General features: G+C 35.2%; 1 protein-coding gene across 8 annotated transcripts in view; it reads right to left on the bottom strand.

The window, feature by feature from the left end:
- The window catches only part of STAG2 (STAG2 cohesin complex component), a 124661-nt gene that overhangs the window by 32429 nt on the left and 68691 nt on the right, over positions 1 to 23541 (bottom strand). For all 8 annotated transcript variants that reach the window (XM_019718171.2, XM_074324155.1, XM_019718173.2 and 5 more), the window contains 16 exons: positions 22141 to 22292; positions 18994 to 19067; positions 17763 to 17886; positions 16879 to 16977; positions 16708 to 16787; positions 11341 to 11448; positions 10333 to 10444; positions 9612 to 9729; positions 9092 to 9195; positions 7854 to 7946; positions 7383 to 7472; positions 6612 to 6815; positions 2552 to 2622; positions 2145 to 2232; positions 1972 to 2052; positions 35 to 127 (listed from right to left, as the gene is read on the bottom strand). In XM_019718171.2, coding sequence (XP_019573730.1) covers positions 35 to 127; positions 1972 to 2052; positions 2145 to 2232; positions 2552 to 2622; positions 6612 to 6815; positions 7383 to 7472; positions 7854 to 7946; positions 9092 to 9195; positions 9612 to 9729; positions 10333 to 10444; positions 11341 to 11448; positions 16708 to 16787; positions 16879 to 16977; positions 17763 to 17886; positions 18994 to 19067; positions 22141 to 22292 — 1691 coding nt within the window. The remainder of the gene's footprint in view (positions 1 to 34; positions 128 to 1971; positions 2053 to 2144; positions 2233 to 2551; positions 2623 to 6611; positions 6816 to 7382; positions 7473 to 7853; positions 7947 to 9091; positions 9196 to 9611; positions 9730 to 10332; positions 10445 to 11340; positions 11449 to 16707; positions 16788 to 16878; positions 16978 to 17762; positions 17887 to 18993; positions 19068 to 22140; positions 22293 to 23541) is intronic.

The following is a 23541-nucleotide window of genomic DNA, read 5'->3' as shown; positions in this document are numbered from 1 at the left end:
TTACAAAAGATTGCTATCTATAGTAATTACTAACCTGTTCCTTAACAGTTGTATTCACGTTGGTCAGGTAATGCTGACATATCTGACAGAATACCCTCATCTGTTTCTTTAAACGCAGCAAATCCTCCTTGAAAACATTTAACATTTATAAATACTGTGTAAAAATTCAGTATTTAAGATATTTAAATTATATAAACATTATCATATGTTTAACTATTTTAACATTAGATCTAAATTCTTCTTAATTATTTATCAGAAAGGAAAACAAAAACAAATTAAATCATTTTTCTTAAAAATCTCAACAAATTTCAGCCTTAAAAATATCAGGTATATTAATGGATAACATCCTAAGTGGTTTGGGTCCTTCAGAATGAGAAAACTTGACTATAGATGGCTACCTTTAATAAATCTATTGTCTCAGAATGCTTAAAGAGTAAAGATTTATACTCCATTCTCACTTTGTAACTTGAAGAGTGGCCAGCAGATGAATGGAAGAAATTAATTTTTTTTAAAAAAAGAGCAGCACCTTTCATTTCTTATTTGAAGTATACTGGTTATACTTTCTTAAAATCAGAAAAGTGACAAAAATAACTTTTGTGGTTATTACTCCAATTTAAAAAAAATTAAATGTGTCATAAACTTACACTAAACAGATCAATCTTTTTCTTGCATTTTCTCTACTTCTAAATATTTATGTTAATTCAAAATAGAAAACTATTCTATAAAGATCATCCACGTTAATTTATTTACGGTATAACCTTTGGCCCATCTTCTAATACTGAATGCCAAATGATAGAGTATAAGTACATATTTCGTATACGAAATTGACAGCTTAGATAAAAATCTGTTTAACTTAGAGATCAATTTTGTGGAAAAAAAACTCAATGAAGCTTCAGCATAAATAATTCTGCACTCAGTAACATTCACTTTATAACCTTTTTCCTCTACTAAAAGTATTACGTTTTTTCCCATTTTAATTTTTAACTGAATACTTTTAACTTAGATGAACAATCATATTTACTAGTATGGCCACTGTTCCTATTGTAAGATTGATAATGAGTTAAATAAACTTCTTGGGTGTTTGACAAAAATGTTAACACTATGTTAACAACAAAACTATATTGCTTTTTCATGGTGGAAATGTCCATTTGTAGCTATAACAGCATCTTACGCTTAAAAGCTCAGAGAAGTTCTAAGCATTTACAATCTTTCTGTGGTTTTATGAAAAACAAACTTATTATCAAGAGGATGCCTTTTTGAGGAAAACACCTATAAACAACTAATTCTATAACTTCTAGAAATTGCTGAATATTTATAAAAATATGCCCAAATAATATGTAAGGCAACATATACTGCTACAAGTACAATGTTTCAAAGCTTCCAATTTACAAATGGAAAAAGCAGTACTGCTTAGCTCACTTACTAAATAACAAACACATCAAGGATTACCATTACAGATACAATTTTGAAAGTTCTAAGACCTAGTAGCTGCTCTCATCAACCAGAGAGTGCTTTATCAATTTGGAACATCAGTTCAGAGTTCCTGAGTATGAACAAGGTGATCCCAAAATAATACCAAGACATAAGAAAATCTAGGGGCAACTGAGTTATTATCATCAATTTGTGTAATCCAACAACTGTACCTGCTTGTTTCAAAGGCTCTTGGTCATCATTTACAAAATCTGTATTTCTATTATTTACTCAGCACTTTTGAGAATATGGAAATTCATAAATTGTGCCACCTTCAAATGTGAACAGTTTTAAATGTAAAACCCTGAAGCAAAACGTATTGATGTTCTTTCACTAAATATACATCCAACTACAAACACAACTATTTTTAAAAGCACACATACCTAACTGGTAGTTCAGAATAAGCAAAACTTCATTGAAATAATTTGGTCCTATTAAAAGTTTGCTGAAAAGAGTTAATGATATTTAATCTAATAAAAAATCCACTGAACCACCACAAACCTTTGTAGAGCTGCTTTCAGTTATCTTTGCAAGCTGCCAAAGGATTACATAGTGAGTACACTGCAGTGCATGAATAACAATCTGTAAAAAGAACCAAAAAATACAGGTGAAATTAAAAAGTCAAAAGTCTTCATTCTCAAAGTTAAGTATGTAACTTGTAAATAAATAAAAACCTGCTCAGGCATGTCTCCATTTTCAATTCCGGTTTTCAATAGTTTGTAATTACAAGCAAACAAATCCCACTTTGAAAGATCATGGGCACTGTAAAAAAGAATTAAGTTATATTAAAAAGGTAAGCTTAATCACATTTGTTTTGGACTTGAGTTTTGACAGAATGCTGTTAAAGTAAATATAGTGAACTTTTTTAAATGCACCCACAACTGACAAATGTGTATTTTTTCAAAGTATAGTAAAGGATAATTCGTCAGTAATTCTCCAATTCAAAATATGACTCTACTAAGTACTTTTCCCCCAAAGAACAAGAAATCTAGCAAAAAGATTCTGATAACATTGTAACTCTAAAACATGCAAGCTAATTTTGCTAGTTTTAAGAAGTCAGAAACTTTAAGATTCAACTTACTTATGAAAAGCAGTAATTCTCTTCAATGTTGACAATACCTGATATGCATCATCTTCATCAGGTTCTTCGCCCTATAAATAAAAAAAAATTATACAATAGTAAACATTAATGACCACCAAAGTGAAACATCTCAGGCTATCACATTGGTGATACCACCAGGAAAATAAAAATAACCTAATAAAAACCTCAAATTAACTTTGTCATTCAATACCTACATTTGGCCAAATTTAAAGCAATATGGCTGGAGAAATGAGTCCACACAGGTACATTATACCCAAGAGAGAAAAAGTGAATGACATTCTCCCCTTTTCCTTTAAGTAACCTTGACACGGAATTATGAAGAAATCTGCTTTTTTACAGTAATAAATGCATTAGTACTATACAGAAAAATATATTAGAGGACAAACAAGAGATCATAAAAACAACACCTAAAGGACAAAACCTATGTAAACAAAGCAGAGCACTCAAGAAAGATACATCAGACCAATCACAATTAATTTGGAAAAAACCTCTGAAATAGCACCACGAGATGTGACAATTAAGTTCGCAAACTCATCCTAGAAAAAGTGCTACATGCCTCATTGCTGAATATCACTACAATCACCTTTCAAGTACTCCCCTTGGTAAGCTATGCACTGATGCCAGTGCCTAGTCCACCCGTCAAAGCAATTTTGGAACTCTTTTTCTGGAATGGCCATCACAGCTGTCGTCGTATTACCCTTGATGTCCTCAATGTCATCAAAATGTCTTCCTTTCAATATTTCCTTTATCTTTGGGTAAAGAAAGAAGTCCTTGGGGGCAAGATCAGGCGAGTAGGGAGGGTGTTCCAAAACAGTAATTTGTTTACTGGCTAAAAACTCCCTCACAAACGGTGCCGAGTGAGCTGGTGCATTGTCGTGACGCAAGAGCCATGAATTGTTGGCGAAAAGTTCAAGTCATTTTTGCCTAACTTTTTCACACAGCCTTTTCAGTACTTCCAAATAGTAAATGTGGTTAACTGTTTGTCCAGTTGGTACAAATTCATAATGAATAATCCCTCTGATATAAAAAAGTGTAGCAACATCGTTTTCACTCTTGATTTGAACTGATGGAACTTTTTTGGTCGTGGAGAACTGGCTGACTTCCATTGTGCACTTTGATACTTTACTTCAGGGTTGTAATGGTACACCCATGTTTCATCACCAGTGATAACACGGCCCAAAACATCATCTTGCCTCTCCAAAAGTTCTTGGCAAACTTTGACTCTCCTTTGCTTTTGTTCATCAGTGAGCTCCTTTTTCAGGACCATTTTTGCACATACCTTTCTCATGCCGAGATTTTCAGTTAAGATTTTCCTAGCTCTTTCTCTATCGATGTTTACTTGGTCTGCTATGCTTCTAAGTCAGCGGACGATTTTGATGCACAATTCGATGAGTTTTTGCAATACTTTCGTCAGTTATGCTTGTTTACTGGCCACCCTGGCAACTCTTCATCGGTGACGTGTTCTCGCCTCTCAGAAAAACGTTTATAATTAATTTGTACACTGGCATTTTCTTCATGGCACTATCCCCATACACTTGGACTAACATGTCCCTGATTTCACTTCCACTCTTGCCAAGTTTAACAAGAAATTTAGTGTTTGTTCGTTGCTCTAATTCAAGGTCAGACATTCTCGCGACGGCACACAAAAACACACAACAATAATGAATGCCACTCAGCAAGACACTGCCACACATCGACACAAACACAGCTGTGAGACACTGATACACCGAGGTTAGGAAACCTTACCGAGCTGTTTGTACAGTGCTGCCAATGTAAGCGTACAGTGGTAAGTTCGCAAACTTAATTGTAAGACTTCTTATATATACTAGCCCTTTCTGGGTATCAACTTTACAATTTAAAGTAACATGTTTTTGAAATTTTATGACTCTTAATAGATGAAACTTACAAAGTTTGTTAAACTCTATCAAACTTACTATATTTAACCCTGGGTCTCTCAGAAAAATGAGTAAGTTGTTTCTAAATATTAATTTTTGTTCAAAGTAATTAAACATAATTAACAAAACATTGCTTGATTTTTGAATTATTTTGTCCTAATCACGATCATCTCCAGCCAAGAGCAGAGCCATTAAAATTTTTAGCTAAGGGCCAGCCCGGTGGCTCAGGTGGTTGGGAACTCCGTGTTCCTAACTCCGAAGGCTGCTGGTTCGATTCCCACATGGGCTAGTGGGCTCTCAACCACAAGGTTGCCGGTTCAAATCCCACCAGGGATGGGGGCACTGCGCCCCCTGCAACTAGCAACAGCAACTGGACCTGGAGCTGAGCTGCGCCCTCCACAACTAAGACTGAAAGGACAACAACTTGACTTGGAAAAAGTCCTGGAAGTACACACTGTACCCAATAAAGTCCTGTTTCCCTTCCCCAATAAAATCTCTGAAAAAAATTTTTAGCTAAGTGATCATTATACATCAATATATTTGCACAAACTGCCAATTAAGCAAAATTGAGTAAGCATGGAATATTACACAAAAAAATGTTAAAGAAGTAATTCCTAAACAAGAAACCTGGAAATTACAAAGTCCATATGATTTTTGCAGCACTAATGATAAAAGTCATGTAGAAAAGGCTAAATGCATTAATTTGAGAATTATAAATTTTTATTTCATACAAATCAGTTAAAAGTGTATTTCCAGAAAAGACAAAAATCACGAGACATTTCTCCAAAGAGGACATACAAATGGCAAACAGACATATGAAAAAATGCTCAACATCACTAATCATCAGAGAAATGCAAATCAAAACCACAATGAGATATCACCTCACCCCAGTCAGAATGGCTATCCTCAACAAGACAAATAGTAACAAGTGTTGGAGAGGCTGTGGAGAAAAAGGAACCCTCATACACTGCTGGTGGGAATGCAGACTGGTGCAGCCGCTATCGAAGGCAGTTTGGAGTTTCCTCAAAAAATTACGAACAGAATTACCATATGACCCAGCAATCCCTCTCCTGGATATCTACCCAAAAAATCTGAAAACATTTATACATAAAGACACGTGTGCTCCAACGTTCATTGCAGCTTTGTTTACGGTGGCCAAGACATGGAAACAACTAAAATGTCCTTCGATAGATGAATGGATAAAGAAGTTGTGGTATATATACACAACGGAATACTATTCGGCGGTAAGAAAAGACGATATAGGAACATTTGTGACAACATGGATGGATCTTGACAATATGATGCTAAGCGAAATAAGTCAGACAGAAAAGCAGAGAACCATATGATTTCACTGATATGTGGTATACAAACCAAAAACAACAAAAGAACAAGACAAACAAATGAGAAACAGAAACTCATAGACACAGACAATAGTTTAGTGGTTACCAGAGGGTAAGGGGGTGGGGGTGGGAGATGAAGGTAAGGAGGATCAAATATATGGTGATGGAACAAGAACTGACTCTGGGTGGTGAACACACAATGGGATTTATAGATGATGTAATACAGAATTGTACACCTGAAATCTATGTAATTTTACTAACAATTGTCACCCCAATAAATTTTAAAAAATCACAATAAAAATACAAGTGTATGAGTGCCACACTTTAAGCCTCTTTGAAAATACAACAGAGCAACATAGGAAACCCCAAATTCAACAGTGACTGTAACAGCAGTTTCTCAAGGCTTTATAGAATCAAAGACCACAATTGCCTTTCCTCACTAACACTGCCAAAACACTAAGAAATACTCTACTTTTTGAGGCTATATGACCACAGTCTAGCTCTATTTTCTGTTCCATTAATACCCTGTTCTCTAACAGGCCACTTATTCAACTAAACCCTGGGAACTTCACAAATCATTTCTTTAAAATCAAAAAAAAAGGAAAGATGTCAGTTTTGTGTTCACCTTCACAGAGTTTTACCACCTTCCTATGTTGGTAAAGGAGTAAGAGTAGCACGATGAATCATAGAACAAAAAGTCTGAACATCTTTACAAAATACTGCTAGGGACTGTCACCAGGACTGCTGACTAATTTCGTTATTGAAGGGAAGGGGCCCAACTGACAAAACACTTGTAATATATACCTCTTGCAGAAAATCTTCAAGAAGCCGGTTAAATTTATCTGCCAACTCGTCTATCAGTTGACTTCTTGAAATATCTACTCTGTTGAAGATTGTGAACTCTTCATTACAGAGTGCATGGTAAGTTTTAGAACATGCTTCCAAAACATCTGTATCTGTGTGCTTCTCTACAATATTCCGGATCTGTCGTAATAAGGCATCCAAATGCTGCAAAATCAAAGTTTTTTTTTCATTAAAACTAAGGTATATGGTAGGCTTAAAACAACTATACCACTGTGGTGAAAAGCCTCAATCAAATAAAGTAACTCTACAACTATTAGGACAAATTTTAATGTGTTTTTCTAGTCACAGTAAATAAATACTCTAACCCACCCATACTTATTTCCCCAACATTAACAGGAATAATAGCATCTATTTCATAGGGCTTTAGTAAGGATTTTAATATATATAAAGAACTTACAATAGTTTCTGTAACACATTAAAAGTATCAATGACTATTGGCTGCTTTCATTTTATAATTGTTACTGTCCAGTTACCCACCCCTAATCTCCATAAATGAGCACTGATAATTACAGAAATGAGAATATGGCTGTGGGAATGAATCAAAAGGAAGCCTCACTGGTACTATTCTCCTAATCCAACTTATCTAAAATACTAAAGACAAGTAAGATGTTTCCTTTATGTATTTCAAAAATGTAAACAAACAATATGATGGGATGAAATAAACTTAGCAATTTTTCTTCAAGGTATTTTTATACACAGAAAACGCCATACCTTTTCTAATCGTCCAGTGGTGTATATTTCCAAATCAAAGTATTGAGGCAATTGCAACAAGTTAGTCACCTTTTCTGCATCTACAGAGTACTTTGAAATGAAAAAAAAAAAAAAACTCATGTCAAAAACATCACAATAATGGTAAATAAATATTGATAAAATTCTGTGTAGCATTTCCAAACAAAACCTGTAATTTCTTTTTTTTTAAGATTTTTATTACAATATAGCTAACATGCAATATTATATTAGTTTCAGGTGTACACCATAGTTGTTCAACATTTACATACATTTATATACCTAAAGAAGTGATCAATATAATAAGTCCAGCAACCAACTGACACTGTGCCACGCTATCGTATTATTCACTATATTCCCTATGCTGTATATTACATCCCCATGACCTGTTTGTTTTATACCTGTAAATTTGAACTGTAATTTCTTACCAGCATTCTGATACTGACACAAACTTACTTTAGCTAATAACTGAGGAAGGGCCACAGCAAAAAGTTCAGTGATTTTTGTCCTGTCATCCAACTGGGTCTTCTTCTCCTTTGCTGTCAGCACCTAAAGTAACACAATATTTTAAGTACTTATTTAGTCATTAACATTGTTAGGTAAGTAATAAATTTTTAAATGATGGATACAAAAAGTTCTACTATAAACTTGAAACCCAAAAGTGACAAAGAGAGTAACTCGCACAGTATAAGAAAAAAACCACCTAAAATAACACCAGCAACAACAACAAAAACTTTGAATAATTCTACAGGCAAAATCAATACCCAGTTACACTAACCAACTCTACTTTTGGATGAAAGGAGAAGCAGTTACCATGTTTCCCTGAAAATAAGACCTAACTAGAAAATAAGCCCTAGCATGATTTTTCAGGATGACATCCCCTGAACAGAAGCCCTAATGCGTCTTTTGGAGCAAAAATTAATATAAGACGCAGTCTTATTTTCAGGGAAACACGGTAGGAACAGGAAATATAGTTTAGGAGCTTATGTAATAATGGGAATGAATAATAGCATTTCAGCCTACTGTAAGCTGTGGGCCATGATTGATGGGTTATGAATTCAACATAGTAAGTTACTACTAGCAATTAGAAAACAGAAAGGGTATATAGCATACACCATAAGCTTCAGTACTGTTTGATGAAATTTTGTTTCATTTACACACAAACTTACATATATAGGTATGTACTAGGTCACAATATAAAAATGTATATGTGTGCTCCACAATCAAAAAAAGTATGAAACCCTGTGGAACTGTTGGTCTACAAGGCAAATAGTATATGTGAACACTGCAATAGTACATTAAAATATAATCCCAGGAAATAGGAATTTCCCCATTTTAATGAATAATTATTGTTTTTAAAATGTTTTTCTTAAAACAAGGCAAATCTATAAATAAACCAGAACAGACAAATGTACCACTCTAAAATGGTGCACTATATTCACTATTGAAGACAAGAACTGTCAGTCACTGTATCTCCTATAGTAACTAATAAAGTATCTTACGGAAGAAACTCAAATTTCCTAAATTCCAAATGCTTTAAAATTTACTTATAACACATAATTTATAAGCAAAGATCATCTGAAAAATAAAATGTAACATTCAAAAATTTTGGTTCTATGGTTGCAAATAAGAATTTTATAAAACATTGAAAAAAGAAAAATATAGTTTAGGATACTGAAAATATATTGGCATACCCTTTTTCCTGTCCCTCTTCCCACAGGAGGATGGCATTCAGCTGCTTGTCTAATGGTACAAAGCATTATTTCAATCAGAGCACTCTCTTGTCTGTCTGTTAGTGCTGAAAAAATCAGAAAGAGTCAACTTATTTCTTTTCCCTATATGCCATTTATAATTATTACATAACAGTTCCTTCCACCTGTGACAGAATCTGACCTCATGTACTAAAGAGAATCCCATTATTGTATCACAGAAAGGATTAAAACAAGTTAAACCTTCCTAAACATTACATATCTGCACACCAGTGATGCATAATTTGAGCAAAGAAAATATGAACACATATACCAAAAAAAATTCAGGAATGTTGACAACTACATTTTTTTACTTAGCACAATATTCGTGTGTATGAAAACAAAATTATTCAGAGTAAGGTTTTCACTCAATTATTTTAACACTAAAAGATGAACAAATGGAATAAGTAAAATCTATTTTCAAAACTGTCTAAACAACAAAAATACCCTAATTAAACATCCTTACCTTCTTCTCCACTAAGTGGCTCCTCTAGCAACAAGCTATTCATACATTCCCAGTCTTTCAGGAGCTCAGTAGCACAGTCCCACATGCTATCCACAAGGTATGCTGCATGCTCATGTAACTAAAACGAAAAAAGAGCAATGTAATCTTAGACAAACAGTATACTAGCCTTAACTCAAAAGAATGTAAGCTTAGTGGACCATGTACAACCTCAAGCAATTTGCTTTTTGAGGTCAGAAAGAAGAAAGGACCAAGAACAAACTGCCTTAGCTTGCTGTGTCCAAGTAAACCTTGTTAGCTAGTATCATTAAACATTTCTTACAATAATCATTAAATTAACATGAAAATTATTTTTTTAAAAGATTAATAAATGCACGCATATTTAGTGCCTATTTGGACTCAATATTATGTGCGCTAACCACTCTCTATTATAAAATATACTACTAATTTATTTTAACTCAATGGTAGTGATGATGGTTACTTAAAACATAAAATACATGTTTACTTATCAATTCAATATATAAGGAAAGTGTTCTCTTCATTCTGTGAAGCTTAAATAGCCCTAGAGCTTATCAACTCATTTTAGAGGACCAGCATTACAATGATGCCAAAACCTGGCAAAAACATTTCAAATAAAAAAAAATAGAGAGACCAATATCCTGCATGAACATAGAGTGAATATCCTAAAAAAACTGACATAAGTATAAAATGAACATTAACTAACCTCACTTTCCAGAAAGAAAAAAACCAATGTCTTAACAAGGTTGGCATTTGGACCTTGTCGACCCCTTCTTTTCATCAGCCCATCTTCCTCTGGATCTCTACGACTGAAGAGCCTACGTCAATAAAAAATATTTACTTTTAAATCAAAAATCAATTATTTCCTAATCAAAAACAAAACAAGAAAACCTGTCTTGATTCCATATTTAAGCACCTAACAAAGGAGTAAATGGGAGCTGGGTGGGTACATTGTCCAACATTACACCAAAGTAAATAATTGCCATAAACCTTTTCCGTTTTACACCTGATGGTAACTCTAAGCCCTCTTAAATTAACTTCTCAAGTTAATTTTACTGAGTTGTGAATTTTTCCTTTTAAAAACCTTGTTGCATTTTATGCAACCATTTCGTTTCATAAAAGTATTACAATGACTAACCTATGCCATTTATGCATATAAACCTATGATAAATATTCTTCTTTAAAACTGAACTTATGTTTTCCTTCTATCCTTCTTGAACAATTATCCCTAAATCTGAACTTAGAGACCACTTTCTATGGATGTCATGTTGTTTTTCCTTATAAATAACAAAAGAGAACTATCATTGGATAACAATGAATAGTATGAATGTTTTATATCATATACTCTTTCTAATAAATGCTTCAACCCAAATGGGTATATTTGGGGGGGGGGAAGTTGACATCAGAGGAAAAATTAAAAATTAGGAAGAGGTCAGCCTTAACATTATGATATAATTAGATCTATTTTAAGCATTTCGACTAAAAGACATGGGTGCGTTTCCCTTTGAAGATTTATCTTAAATAAATCAAAGGAATTGGAGAAGGGAAATGGAAATTTTTAAAGGAAATATTTGTAAAATGTGAAACTTCTAATTTGACCTATGCTGAATAGTTAAGAAAATAAATTACATATATTTTAATGTGAATTATAGCACAATAAACTACTGTCCTAAAAGTACACTTTCGAAAATGAATAATAGAAATAGAGATTTACTTTTTATAGAGAAATTCTCCAGCTGCTACTGCTACTGGTCGATGAGCTGAATAAACCAGATGATAGACATTTTCACAATCTTCTGCAGTAAGAACTTCTTCACTACTCCTACAAAGAAACAAGCAGCAGTTTTTTCAGTAATGCCAAAATTTTAAGCATATTTAGTCCAAAAATCCATGCTCATACTTTCATTAACTTGTGTTAAGAAAAAAAAAAAAAACAGAAGAAATCTGTTTGATTATTTGATTATAGTCTGTCAGTAAAAGCGTGTCCTGACAAAAGGGCTGAGTATTTTGTTAACGTCTAAGATCAACAGAGGTAAAATTAGAATCGATTAAGGAAAAACATGTATGGTGAGATGTAATAATATGACACAGTAAAAGGAAATGAAGAAAATGTAATATAAATTAATGTATTAAAGAAAGTGGTGGCATACTAAGAGCTTGGAGTTAATAATTACAGAGAACACTGCATATATTTCATAATAATATTAAGGAAATAAACAATATTGGAACATTAAAATATACCAATACCCCAGTTACTACATGGTGATGAAGAATACTTGATCCACCATATATTGAATGCCATGTAAGGCAACAGAAATGGATTTACAAATTAATTAAAATTTAAGTGCTAAAGACTTTCGATTACAATCTATCATTAGAAAAATCTTACTAAAACGTAGTGCTCATTTTCTTGATCTTATTTTAAAGAACAAAATGAACCTAACAAAATCTTCTTAGTAAATGAAAGTCATTCTTAGGCCCATCAACCAGAGTACCCCAGGGCAAACCTGGGTGAGTTCCTCTCTTATGGACTCTGCATTTGAAGTCCCAGCCTCTGGCACCTCTTTCCCTTCTAACATTGTGAGCTAAACAATCTGAGTTTTTACCATTATATGTAAATTAAGAAACAGGGGACCACCACAAGAGAGAAAAGACTAACTACATTAGAAGGTTAATTGAGGACCTCAGATGCTTTTCGATTCTCTACTCTGCTCAAGGTTTCCAGAAGTGTGATGTCCAACGAAATATTACTTCTTTTTTAAATTACAGTTTATTGGGGTGACAATTGTTAGTAAAGTTATACAGGTTTCAGGTATACAATTCTGTATTACATCATCTATAAATCCCATTGTGTGTTCACCACCCAGAGTCAGTTCTCCTTCCATCACCATATATTTGATCCCCCTTACCCTCATCTCCCACCCCCCACCCCCCTTACCCTCTGGTAACCACTAAACTATTGTCTGTGTCTATGAGTTTTTGTTTCTTCATTTGTTCGTCTTGTTCTTTCATTGTTTTCAGTTTTATACACCATATATCAGTGAAATCATATGGTTTTCAACTTTTTCTGTTGCTAATTTTGCTCAGCATAATAATCTCAAGGTCCATCCATGTTGTCAAAAATGGCACTATTTCATCTTTTCTTATGGCAGAATAGTATTCCATTGTGTATATATACCACATCTTCTTTATCCAATCATCTATGGAAGGACACTTCAGTTGTTTTCATGTCTTGGCCACCGTAAATAAAGCTGCAATGAACATTGGAGCATGTATATCTTTACAGATAAATGTTTTCAGATTTTCTGGGAAGATACCCAGGAGAGGAATTGCTGGGTCATATGGTAATTCTATTCTTAATTTTTTGAGGAACCTCCAAACTGCCTTCCATAGTGGATGCACCAATCTGCATTCCGACCAACAGTGTATGAGGGTTCCTTTTTCTCCACAGCCTCTCCAACACTTATTATTTGTCTTGCTGATGACAGTCATTGTAACTGGTGTGAGGCGATATCTCATTGTGGTTTTTATTTCCATTTCTCTGATGATTAGTGACGTTGAGCATTTCCTTCATATGTCTATTGGCCATTTGTATGTCCTCTTTGGAAAAATGTCTATTCAGGTCTTCTGCCCATTTTTGAGCTGGATTGTTTGTTTTTTTCTTGTTGAGTTGTATGAGTTCCTTATACATTTTGAATGAATGAGACTACAGTGGTACCTCGGTTTTCTAACGAAATCCTTCCGGTTCCGGAAGACCGTTTGAATTCTGAAACGTTCAAAAACAGCCGACAGCTAGGCCTCAGGGTCTTGCACTCAGCAGAAGCCACGTGACATGTTCCACTTCCGAGGCATGTTAGAAAACTGAAGCATTTACTTCCAGGTTTACGGAGTTTGTAAACTGAAATGTTCATCAACGGAGACAATCGAAAACTGAGGTACTACTATATATCAAACTAAAAAGCTTCTGCACAGCAAAAGAAACCATCAACAAAATAAAGAGGCAACCAACAGAATGGGAGAAGATTTTTGCAAAAAACGCTTCCAAAACATTACTTCTGTTTGAGAGAAACAAAACCAAAATGTTGAAGTTTCAAAAAACATTTTGATTTAAATTACTCTATGTATAATACTGGAATATTTTTTGAAAAATCACTTGTTATAAACATATAAAAATATAGGAAAACATATTGAAAAATATAGGAAAAAACATTGAATCACATCGGTTAAAGTACAGTAAGTGTGTAGCAGTTCACTCATTTTAACTATTTGGTAAGGAATGTTCATTACAAGTTTCAGTTATTAGTTGAATATATGACTGAACCAACATAAATGGCTATCACCCTTCATAAAAATCTCAGTATCAGAAACGAGGAAAAAATGGCTTTAAGGTATTAAGGAGGAAGGGAGAAGAAATTACTGAAATGTATGTAAAGCACTATTACTTTCTTATGTATTTCAGGATTTTTTTCAATGTTTTTAATAACATGTATAGATTTGTAATCTTTAAATGCAATTAAACATTAAAGAAAAATACAATAATTAACACTGCTCAAAATGTCCCCAGTTAAGTGAATTCTCAGAAAATATCAGTACAAATAGAGATGGCTTCTGGTTAATGACTACAATGTAGTCCATTTTGTATAAATGTGCATAGATACTGCAGAACTTTTCAACAAGGAAGTTCTATCAACTTATAGTCCCATCAACAATGTATAAGGGCCTATTTGCACAGTCTCAACAATACAGTATACTACCAAACACTTTTGTATCTCCGTCAAGCAATAGGTAAAAAATGGCCTCATTGTAATATACATTTCTCTAAAGTATAGCTAAACATCTTTTCATGTTTAAATTTTTATTTTGGGTAAGTACCCAGGAGAGGTATTGCTGGGTCATATGGTAATTCCATTCTTAATTTTCTGAGGAAACTACACACTGCCTTCCATAGAGGCTACACCTATCTGCATTCCCACCAACAGTGTATGAGGGTTCCTTTTTCTCCACAGCCTTGGTCTCCAACACTTGTTATTATTTGTCTTGTTGATGATAACCATTCTAACAGGTGCGAGGTGATATCTCATTGCATATTCACCCAAAAATCTGAAAACATCTATTCGTAAAGATATATGTGCTCCAATGTTCACTGCAGCTTTATTTACAGTGGACAAGATATGGAAACCACCAGTCTCCTTCGATAGATGAGTGGATAAAGATGTGGTATACACAATGGAATACTCTTCTGCCGTAAAAAATGAAATAGTGCCAATTGTGACAACATGAATGGATCTTGAGATTATAATGCTAGTTGAAATAAATCAGACAGAAAAAGTTGAGAACCATATGATTTCACTGATATGTGGTATATAAAGCTGAAAACGACAAATGAACAAGACAAGCAAATGAAGAAACAAAAATTCATAGACACAGACAATAATTTAGTGGTTACCAGAGGGTAAGGGGGTAGGGGGCTGGTAGATGAGGGTAAAAGGGATCAAATATATGATGATGGAAGGAGAACGGACTCTGGGTGGTGAACACACAATTTGATACACAGATGATATATTACAGAATTGTACACTTGAAACCTATGTAACTTTACTAACCATTGTCACCCCAGTAAATTTTAAACAAATTATTTTCTTCCCTGTCAATAATCTGGTTACTAATGTTTGACTATTTTCCTATCGGGTTTCTGTTCTTCTTATTGATTTACTGAAATTGATTCCTGTGACACAAATATTTTGCCCAATCTGTCATTTGTTCTGTTTATGGTATTTTATGTAATAAATACATTTTTAGTTTTGTATGTAAATTCAATGATTGTTTTATGTCTAGGTTTTATGTCATGCTGAGAAAGATGTTCCTCATTTTACATATAAAATAAAAATGTTTAATCTTCCCCAATTTTTCATCTAGTACTTTAATGGTTTCATTTATTTGCATTTAATCATGTCATCCATCTAAAAATTATTTTCGTGTAAGAAATTAGATAGGAATCCAATTTAATTTCCCCCCAAATGGAATCTAGTTGTCACAAAACCATTTGTTTTCTCATAAGAAATGCCACCCTCAGCCTATACTACGTTCCTGGATGCATTTGCATTTGTCTGTCTCTAGTATTCTTTATTCTGTGCCACTGATCTCTGCCTATTCACACACAAGTACCAAAGTTAAAAATTACTATTACTTTACAATATGACTTAAAATCATATCGGACAGTAATCTCTCATTAGTTTTTATCAGAATTTTGCTGGATACTCTTAATGAATTACCCATGAGTGTCAGAATTTGCATGTTATGATTCAAAAAAAGACCCTTTTACAGTTATCATTTGGATCATGTTAACCTAAATGTCCACTGATAGATGCCATTGTATTATTAACCCTCAAAAGGAATGAAATTCTGGTATCTGCTACAACATGGACAGACTCTGTATCTAAAATAGTTAAATTAATAGAGATAGAAAGTAGAACAGTGGTCACCAGGGATTCATGTGGGGTTGGAATGGGGAGTTAGTGCTCAATGAGTAGAGTTTCAGTATGGGGTGATAAGAGTTCAAGAGATGAATAATGGTGATGACAGCACAACGTGAATGTGCATTATGCCACTGAACTGCACTTAAATATGTTTAAAATGGTAACCTGTATGCTATCTATATTACCATAATTTTTCAAACAGAAAAAATGAATTGCATCACAATTGCATTTTAACATAATATGTTCAAATTCAGATTGTTTACAGGTAAGTTTTAGTAAATATTAACTTCTAAAAGTGTGACAAAATATGATAGGCACATTTATACACTCAAGTGTTTAACTTTATTTCAAGAACATCTAAGACAGTAAAATATAAAGGAAACTGACCAAGAGAAAGGGACACATGAATTCCTAGCTCAGATTTTTTCTACTCCATTGGTTTCCTCTTCCTATTTTCTCAACTTTATATGAGAAAATTAAACTTGTAGCTGTAAAACCCCATGACAAAGTTATTAAAATTTAGATCTAGATAAATTTAACCCAAATAATCTAAAGTAATATTTAGGTATCTGGACATTAGTAATATGCAATAAACACATACTTACTGTAAAACAAGAGTGAGTAATTTTATTGCTTGTACTGCAACATCATACTCTTTGTCAAGGGTCATAGACACAATTCTATCCTAAGGACAAAAAAATAATATATTTTTAACAGGAAAGCAAAAGAAAAATATTTTCAAATTAATAGGTAATTTTTAAATACTTAATACTAACCTTGAACCGACTGGTGAAAAGCTCCAGTTTGGAATTAAGCTCCTTGTTATAATAAAGCCCTTGTAGAGCAGTGAGACATTTGAGTCTTACTTCACCTTGCTAAATGAAACAAGAAGAAAAATGCATTAAAACTTTACATATTTTCAACCTGATTATTCAAGATACATACAACACTTTCTACTTTAAAATTTTAAATATGTTCTATACAATAGCATTTTTCCAGTAACTTATCTTTGATAACATAAAAATAGGAATCAATACATACATTTAAGACTACATGTCTTTGGGGCTACTATTTCTGTAGGTTAAATAAAAATTTTTCAGAGAAACACTATTGTGAAAGATGATAGTAGCCTATTTCACAGTATATCTTTACAGAAAGTACTATTCATAAGGAATATATACAGGAAACTTCAAGGCCAGTGAAGAGGCAGCCTCAGAGAAAGGTAGATTAACACACACACACACACACACACACACACACACACACACACACACAGAGTCAGAGACCAAGTTGTAACTTATAATCTGACTAAGATACACATTTATCAAAAGAGGAATTTTAAAAATACAGCACTCACATACTAACAAAGTAAGGACTCTTCTTACTGCTCTAGGAAATGCCTCATCACCATCACCTACATGATCTTAAATATTTCAATACAAAAATTATTTTATCATTAAAGGCAGAATCAGTGGCCAAGATTCAAAAATCTAGAGGACTTTATGTGGTACAGATGATGCAGACAGAACCGAATAAAGGAGAGGGGCCTATTAGGAACATGGTACCAGGTAATACCTACATGCAGGTTAACTTTATGAATGAGAGCTGCAGATAGCTGTCTGTGCGTAGACAGACAAACTATCAGTAGGGCATATCTTACCTTATCATGCATAGTCCAACCAACATATTTTAAATAACTGTCATTAAGAAAGGCATCACTATACATTTTCATCCAAATGCCAATTTCTTCAATACAAATAGCTCGGATTTCAGCTATTGCATCGCTGAATGGAGGAAGGAAAAATTATGCATATGAATACCACTATATCACAGGACTTGTGTTTTATTCAAGAGATGCCAAATAATTCAAACCTACTATGACCACACCACTATCTTTAGTATTACTGGGGATTTGAAACTAGAACTGAAGCATGGCCCCTGAATGCCAAGTTTGCAGTGTAGTCGGCAAAGCACAATTATCACCACATAAATATTTTAAATTAAATAAAACTACAAACAAAATCTGATCCCCTCCTTTTATACCATGCCATATCCCAGCCTTCATTCACACCCACTGGGCATGGTGTATTCAGAAGAGAGCAGGCACACTACTCTGGTTAAAGCATAGTTTTCCAGGCAAGCGTTAGTTACACATAAAACTGAGGCTAAGCTCAGTTTGGATTTTAATGTTAGACTAAATTATTTTTAATTCACCCTGTGAGTCACTGAAGGCTTCTGAGCAGAGAAATGGTGCAATAAAAAGACGTTTTAGGAAAATTTCAAAAATCTCTAGGCAGGAGAATGATGAAGGAATAGACTAAGGTAATGCCAACAGAAATAAAGGTAAGAATGAACAAGAGGACATAACAAAGAAAGTATTAACCTGATTCAATACCCACCAAGTTGAGGAAATGAGGAAGTCGAATAAGAATGCCACCAACATTTAAAGAATAGGTTAAAGCAGAAATGGTAAGATTACCTATTTCTTTCCTCTACCAATTCAAAACAGCAAAAGAAAACGTCTCTCATCTATCCAAATTTTCCCACTGATATTCAAACGGAAGAGAAGAGTCAGGAGTCAGCATGCACAGTCTCTACTAACCTAATACATCCCCAAACAATGAAATATTCTATAACCTGACTCCTAATAACAGCAGTAGCTTCCACTTGCTGAGTAGCTGCAAGTCAAGAACAACGCTACCCCATTCTTCAGATAGGAAACATCAAGTTCAGAACAGTTAAATAAATTGCCTTGAGTGTCTCAATCAGTGGAAGAGCTTAGATTCTAACACTGATCTTGCTCCAATGCTCTTTCCACTAACTTACACTGCCTAAATCTTTCAAATTTGAATAGAGTAGAATTACATAAAACAAAAGCTGTCCTGACTTACCGGTATCTATGTACAAACACTCCCTTAAATATTGCATTCATCATATTTTCTATTTCATCTTGATTTTCTTGAAGCTGTAAGAAACAGTTTATTTTCAATTGTAATAGAAGACAACCGAAAGAGCATCTAAAAAGTTGTTACAAGTACAAATACAGGTTTCGCCAGTGTTTTTTTTGGTGGTTACACCTCATTTTTAATTCCACTAGACAAAAGTAACCACAGAAAAAATGACAGGTGTTGTATATCAGTGTCATGCGGGGAGACCCTGCTCGCTGCGCCATTTGTCATGTGGGAGACCCTGCTCGCTGCGCCATTTGTCGTGCGGGGGACCCTGCTCACTGCTCCATTTGTCGTGCAGTGCCCTGAGAGCCCTGGCTGTGTCCAGGAAGTGTGGCTGTGCCCACAGAGAGTGGCAGTGCCCTGAGAAATCCTAGCTGTGCCCGGGGAAACTAGTGGTACCCTAAGAAGTCCAGGAAGTCTGGCTGTGCCCAGAAGTACTGGTGGTGCCCTGAGAGACCCTGGCTGTGTCCGGGAAGACAGGTGGTACCCTAAGAAGTCCAGGAAGTCTGGCCGTGCCCAGAAGTACTGGTGGTGCCCGGAGAAACCCTGGCTGTGCCCAGAGAGCCTGGCTATGTCCAGGATATTGCATTCACCTCCAGGCTCCTCGCACAGGGCCCCTCGCGGAAGACGCTTGTCGCGTAGATTGTGAGGAGAGAGCCTGTAGGGGTGGAGTGTGGGGGCAGAGCCCCAGAAAGCAGTTTCCAGGCTCTCAGCCTCACGTGGAGGAGTGCTGGCTCGGGTAGTAGATGGCTGTCAACTGTGGCTGATTGGCCGTCAGCTGTAGCCAGTTAGCCAATTAGCCGCTAATATAACTGCTGCGGCTACGGAGGAGAGGAGAGAGAGAATGGGGGCTAGCAAGAAGATGGCCGCTGGGCTGGCAAGTGTGGATGGCGGTTTGCGGACAGTGTGGATCCAGCATCCAGTGAGAGTATAGTGCCGCCAGAGAGAATATAGTGGTATGACTCCCCTACCTATGGCTCCGTGGGTGTTCCTTTTTGGCCTCACCATATCCTGCGTTATGTGGGGAGCGGGACCAGAGACCCTGCAGGCTTCCCCGCACGACAATCAGGTAGCTAAAGTCCCTTGATATCTGGAATATCTGACTTGGATTTTAATGCTTGGCTGGTAGATTAATTTGTTTCTAATGCTCACAAATTTCCATTGTATAAGGATATATAAAGAAATTTGTTAAGTAGTTTACTATAATACATATATATTACATAATATATATACATATATTCATTATCAAAAAGCATAACAATATTTGATTATATTGTATCAGTCTTTATTGTCTGAAAAAGAGGAGTTGTATTAAGTCATGCCTGATCAAAAAACAAAAGGATTTGAGTAAAACAGGCTGGTTGTAAATTTGTGGCTCTGCTGAATTCTTTTCAGGGAAATAAAGCTCACCTGAAATAATCAAGTTAACTAACGTTTCAAATCTTGGTCGACTTATCTATTCCCATACACTTTCAATGCAGAACTTGAGAGTTAAGAGAAAAATCTGTCACAATCTAAGTATCAATTAGCTTTTAGATTATGTTCTATGCTTTTGTAAACAAAAAAAACTTTTTTCTTTCCATAAATATAAACTTGCTTTTACAAATAATGCTAACAAGGGCATGCACTTCTTATGTTCATTAGCACAGGTAAAGTACAGGCGGTCTTTCAGCATGTTTAAAAACTTAACCCTAATCTAGAAGTATTAATATCTTATATTTGTACATGTAATTTTAATCTCAAAATCCTTTTACCTATATCCACTCATTCTGTGTTCCCAATCTTAAATTTATGTTTAAGAATTTCAAGGACTAAGACATGCATTATGTTCACCTAATAAATCATCTGATGAAATTTATTAACTAAATGAAAGGGCAAAAAGGTCAATTCTTCATTTCAAACTATATGAAAATGAAGAGGTAGTTAGGCATTGGGGAAGTATGGGAAAGGTTTTTCTGGCTTTTCTTGAGTCAAGGCATTTTAAAAAGTTATCGACTCAGGAAACACCAACTAAAATTTCAGCTACCCCCCACCCAAAATGTCAAAATCAAGTAATTAATTTATGGATTACCATGGCAAATATTTCAATTCAATGGCAATGGCATTACTAATATTTTTGAGACATCAGACTTTGCATATTAGAAATAAAAATAAACATCCCAATATATGTTTAGCAAAATATTATATCATCAATGGAGGAATTTAAAGTCAAAATCAACATCGAAAGATTTTATTTTATTTAGCATAAGGCTGGAAAAATATTTTCCTCATTCAAAGCTCAATTTAGTGGTCAGTCATTAATGTAAACCAAGTACCTCTACACTACACAAAAGTCACCAACTGAGATACCATAAATAGCTTACAAGTTATTTTTCAAAGTGATTTCACATAAATGAAACCTTATTTCTTCCTAAGAAGCTGACAGAGAAACTTAGGAGAGAGATGTTGTGGGGACAGAGTCCCAGAGAGCAGTTTCCAGGCTCACGGTCTCACGTGGAAAGGTGCTGGCTCGGGTAGTAGATGGCCATCAGCTGTAACCAGTTAGCCACTGGCCACTGATTAACTACCGTGGCTGAGCTAGCAAGTGTGGGTTGCAGCTATAGCAAGGGGGTTGGCTGGTTGGCAAAGCAGAAGGCAGACAGCGGATCGTGTGGCTCCTGCTTCCTGTGTCTCCAACCCAGCTGCCAGCGAGAGTGGTATGACTCCCCTATCCATGGCTCCGTGGGTGTTCCTTTTTGGCCTCACCATATCCTGCGTTCTTATGCGGGGAGTGGGATGAGAGACCTCCACATGACATATGTTCACAGTAGAGATGAATAATACTAAGGCATAAAACTTGTCAGACTTGCCCAGGACTCCTTAGGTGAAGCCTTGAACTCTTTCTTAATCCTAGTCCACACAGAAATATACGCAAAAGGTCCTGTTCACACAGTCAAGAAACTAAGTTAGACATAACAACTTGAAATGTTATTTAAATTTAAATCTTTCAAAAAATTTTATCAGATGAACTAGCAAAGTTATGTCACAATTAATGGTGACCAAGTTGGCCACATATTAACGGCTTAAATGGTCAATACAGAAGTTTACCTCTTTCCGCTTTTGTAGTAGGAGCTCTAGCCTCTCGTTGGCTCGTTTCCCAATCATTTTATTCCGTTCTGCCTCATATTGTCTTTGTGTATTATCCATATTAATGCTAAGATTTAGTGCCACATTGACCAAAGCTGTCATCAACTTCATAGCTATTTTTAAAGGGAAAATGTTGAAATTAGCCTCACAGATGCAAAAAGTTACAACTTAAGATCAAAAGCAATTAAAAACAAAATTGGCTGTTCTACTTCTAACAGAAAAGGAAAATACAGTTGCTACAAATGACAAAACAGCTAATATGTATTGAATACTTACTTACTGTATGTCAGCTACCTATGTTAAGTACTTTTCATAGATTTATCTCCTAATCCTCACAACAACCCTCAAAATTAAGTACTATAATATTATCCCCATTTCATTCACGAGGAAATTGAAGCTCAGGGAGATCAAGAAATCTGCCTCAGATTATAGTTAACATAAGCAGTTAAACTGGGATTCAAAACTAGGTAACCTGTCCCCAGACTATGCTCAAACCCCATATTCTATAATATGTCCCTACAATGATCTTTTTCAGAAATCATGATTCACTTTCTAAATAAACTACGGTTTACACAGCAGTCATGTCGATTTCTCAGTAACCAAAGGGAGAAGGGAGAGCTTGAGTGCTTTTTATTAAACTACAGTATATATAAATGTTGGTGAATATTATCAGTGTCTGATTTCCTTTCATTCCACTCTGCTACATATCATCATAAAGATAATGGTGAAATTACGAAGAAAAGATCTAAATGAAAAGTCAAAAGTACATGTGCATGGACCAGCAGTGACGGCCAGTAAAGTGGACTTAACTCCCAAGTGTGTCAAGCCGGACACTGGGCCCTGCACATGCTGCTTCCATGTTCAGGAGGCTCTGCTTCTCTCTTTCTCTCAATTTTTCATCTTCCCTCCCTTCCTGCTGTCAGATTTTCTGTCATGCAGTAATGTAAAACTATCTTGTACAGGTTCCTTCATCTTTGTCTCTTCTCCCAAATCTTTTATCCCTTCAAAGGAAAAAAAAAAAGTTCAGAGGTCCCTGTTTTTCTGTCTTCATCTTCTGCCAATAGCTGTCCCCTCTATAAATGTTGGAAACTCCTCACATGCTGAGTTTCTAGCCTTTTCTGAAACTCAGTAGCTAGGGAGAGGACAGGAAGGTCCCCTGGACCCTGGGCCTTCCAGTCTCTTTCCCCCACCTCTTACCCAAACCTCCTCTTGGAAACTCCTGAGGGACTACTGCTGAGTTTGGGCAAACCCCAAGATGGAGGCCGGGTAGCATTCAACTGGCCTGAGACAGAGAGACAGAGAGAGGGTGTGCGTGTGTGCGTGTGTGTTTGTGTGAGAGAGAGGATACTGTGATTGTGCCCT

This window comes from Rhinolophus sinicus, chromosome X (genome assembly GCF_036562045.2).
Source record: "Rhinolophus sinicus isolate RSC01 chromosome X, ASM3656204v1, whole genome shotgun sequence".
NCBI classification, from domain to species: Eukaryota; Metazoa; Chordata; class Mammalia; order Chiroptera; family Rhinolophidae; genus Rhinolophus; species Rhinolophus sinicus.
Note: the sequence above shows the minus strand (reverse complement) of the source record. Positions and strands in the feature narration are given on the sequence as shown.